Source organism: Orycteropus afer, unplaced genomic scaffold (assembly GCF_000298275.1).
Source record: "Orycteropus afer afer isolate SDZICR_OR568_19922 unplaced genomic scaffold, OryAfe1.0 scaffold00388, whole genome shotgun sequence".
Classification (NCBI taxonomy): domain Eukaryota; kingdom Metazoa; phylum Chordata; class Mammalia; order Tubulidentata; family Orycteropodidae; genus Orycteropus; species Orycteropus afer.
Window position 1 is genome coordinate 184,188 of NW_006921975.1, and position 2,771 is coordinate 186,958.

At 33.7% G+C, this 2,771-nt stretch overlaps 1 protein-coding gene across 1 annotated transcript in view; it reads right to left on the reverse strand.

The window, feature by feature from the left end:
* The window catches only part of STAG2 (stromal antigen 2), an 86,832-nt gene that overhangs the window by 41,609 nt on the left and 42,452 nt on the right, over positions 1-2,771 (reverse strand). The window contains exons 14-16 of the mRNA XM_007953360.1: positions 1,839-1,956; positions 1,300-1,403; positions 1-87 (exon numbers count right to left, since the gene is read on the reverse strand). Coding sequence (XP_007951551.1) covers positions 1-87; positions 1,300-1,403; positions 1,839-1,956 — 309 coding nt within the window. The remainder of the gene's footprint in view (positions 88-1,299; positions 1,404-1,838; positions 1,957-2,771) is intronic.

Genomic DNA, 2,771 nt, shown 5'->3' on the forward strand with positions numbered 1-2,771 from the left:
TAATAACTGAGGAAGGGCCACAGCAAAAAGTTCAGTGATTTTTGTCCTGTCATCTAACTGGGTCTTCTTCTCTTTTGCTGTCAGTACCTGAAATGATACAAACATATTTATAAATGTTTTTAAGTCCATTAACTGTTAAGTGTACAAGTTTCAGATACAATATTCAAAATAAGTGATAAACTGTATATATGAAATGATGCAAAAGTTTCTACTATAAAACTTTAACCCCAAAAGAGATGTCAAAGAGAATAACTTGCACATTATAAAAATAACACCAAAAACCTTTCCATAGCCCTAGAGGCACAATCAATACCAAATTAGACTAACCAACTACAGCTTTGGATGGAAGGACAAGCATTTAGGAACAGGACCCATGGTTTAGGATCTTATGTAATAATGGCATTGAGCAGTATCCCAGCCTTCTCTCAGTTGTGAGCCATGCACCACGGGTTATGAATTCAGTACATTAAAGTTGCTACTAGCAATTAGAAAAGGAGTGCTGGTGGTGTAGTTCCTAAGGCATTTGATTGCTAACCAGTAGGCTGGTGGTTCAAACCCACCAGACACTACTCGGAAGGAAGTTGGGCAATCTACTTCTCGACGGCAGTAAGTTTGGTTTTTTCTTCCTTTTTTTTATTTGGTCGCAATTAGAAAAATGAGGAAAAATTAATGGAATAGAATGAATTGCAAACCTTAAGATTGAGTACTGTTTGACACAATTTTTGATTGTTATACACACACATTTATGGGTTTGTGCTATGTCAAAATATAAAATGTATCTCTTACTGTGTGTCATGGTCGAAAGTTTGAGATGCTGTGAAATTGTTGGTGTGAAATATAAAATATATACAAGCTTTCGAGTACTACAGTAAAATCTGATTCCAGAAAATAGGACTTTCTCTATTTTAATGAACAATCATTTCTATTTGTATTACTTACTTACTATTAAAAGAAAGCAAATCTACAAGTAAACCAAAACAGCCTAAGTGAGCCTAGACCTCTATAAGGGGTGCACTATATTCATTCTTCAAGGCAGAGATTGTAAATCACTTCATTTCCTACAGTCACCAGAGCAAAGCAGCTTAAAGTATAAATTCAGAAATTTCCCAAACTGGGCACGGTGAAAACCTGGTGCTTGGAAGTTTAGTTCTGACACATATTTATAAGCAAAGGTCACCTGAAAAATGAAATGCATGAATCAAAAATTTTTGTTCTATGATTTAAACAAGAATTTTTAAAAAGATAAGATATTTAAAAAGGACAGATGTAATTCAGAATACCGAAAATACATTGGCATACCCTTTTTCCTGTCCCCCTTCCCACAGGAGGATGACATTCAGCGGCTTGCCTAATGGTACAAAGCATTATTTCAATAAGAGCACTCTCTTGTCTGTCGGTTAATGCTGGGGGCAGGGAAGAAAACAACACAAAAAGAGTTAACCTACTTCTCTCTCTATGCTGCTGGTAATAATTAAAAAACAGCTGCTTCTGCACATGAATAGAATTCAGCCTAATATACTAAACATAAACACAATCCCATTACTATATCACAGAAAGGATCTGAAGAGGTTAAATTTTCATAAACCCCTTAACATTCCTAATCAATCTACCACTGCTCCATGCTTAGAGCAAAGAAAACATACCCGGATCCACAAAAAAGTAAAGTATGTTAAGGATAATTACATCTTTCTATATATTCATGCTTGTGAAAACAAAATTTTATAAAGACTAACCTTTTTATATCCATTTTTAACACTAATATGATAAACAAATGAAATGTGTAAAATCTATGTTCAAAACTGTCTAGAAGCAAATATTCCGTAATTAAATGTCCTTACCTTCCTCTCCACTAAGTGGCTCCTCCAGCAGCAAGCTGTTCATACATTCCCAGTCTTTCAGCAGCTCAGTAGCACAGTCCCACATGCTATCCACAAGGTATGCTGCATGCTCATGTAACTAAAATTTGAAAAGAGAAATGTGCTCTTAGATAACTGGCATACTAGCGTTAACTCAAAAGAACAGAAGTTTTATTGGTACCATGTAAAAACTTTCAAGTGGAAGAAACAAAGAAATACAGCAGAGAAACTGACTTAGCTTGTTGTGCATAAATAAACCTTTTTAGATAGTAACATAATATTTTCCTCAAAATAATCATTAAAATAGTAACATGAGAATTATTTTTTCAAAGATTATATGCATAGTTACTATGTATCTGTACCTACTACCAGTTAACTATTCAATTCTAAAACACACTATCCAGTTTTTTAAAAGATGGAAGTGGGGATGACTGATCAAAATATAAAATTCATGTTTACTTGTCAATTCAATATAAAGCAAATAATTTCTCTTCACTCTGAGAATTTGAGGGGGCCAATATAACCATGACACCAAAGCTTCTAAAAGATATTGCAAATAAAGAAAATTATAGACCAATATTCCTCATACATATAGAGGAAAAATCCTTCATGTCTTAAAAAAAAAAAAAAAACCTGGCAAACTGAATCTAGCAATATGTAGAAAAGGTAATATATCATGACCAAGTAGGATTTATCCTGCAAGGTTGATTCAGCATTCATGAAATCAATCAATATGATTCAACACATTAACATAATAAAGGATAAAATCAAACAATCATCTTAAGAGATGTAGAATAAGCATTTGACAAAGTTAATCTATTAATGATAAAACTTTTTAGCAAGAGAAATGAACATCCTCAGTCTGATATAGCTCTGGAGTGCAGTGCCTAAGGCATTTGACTGCTAACCAGAAGG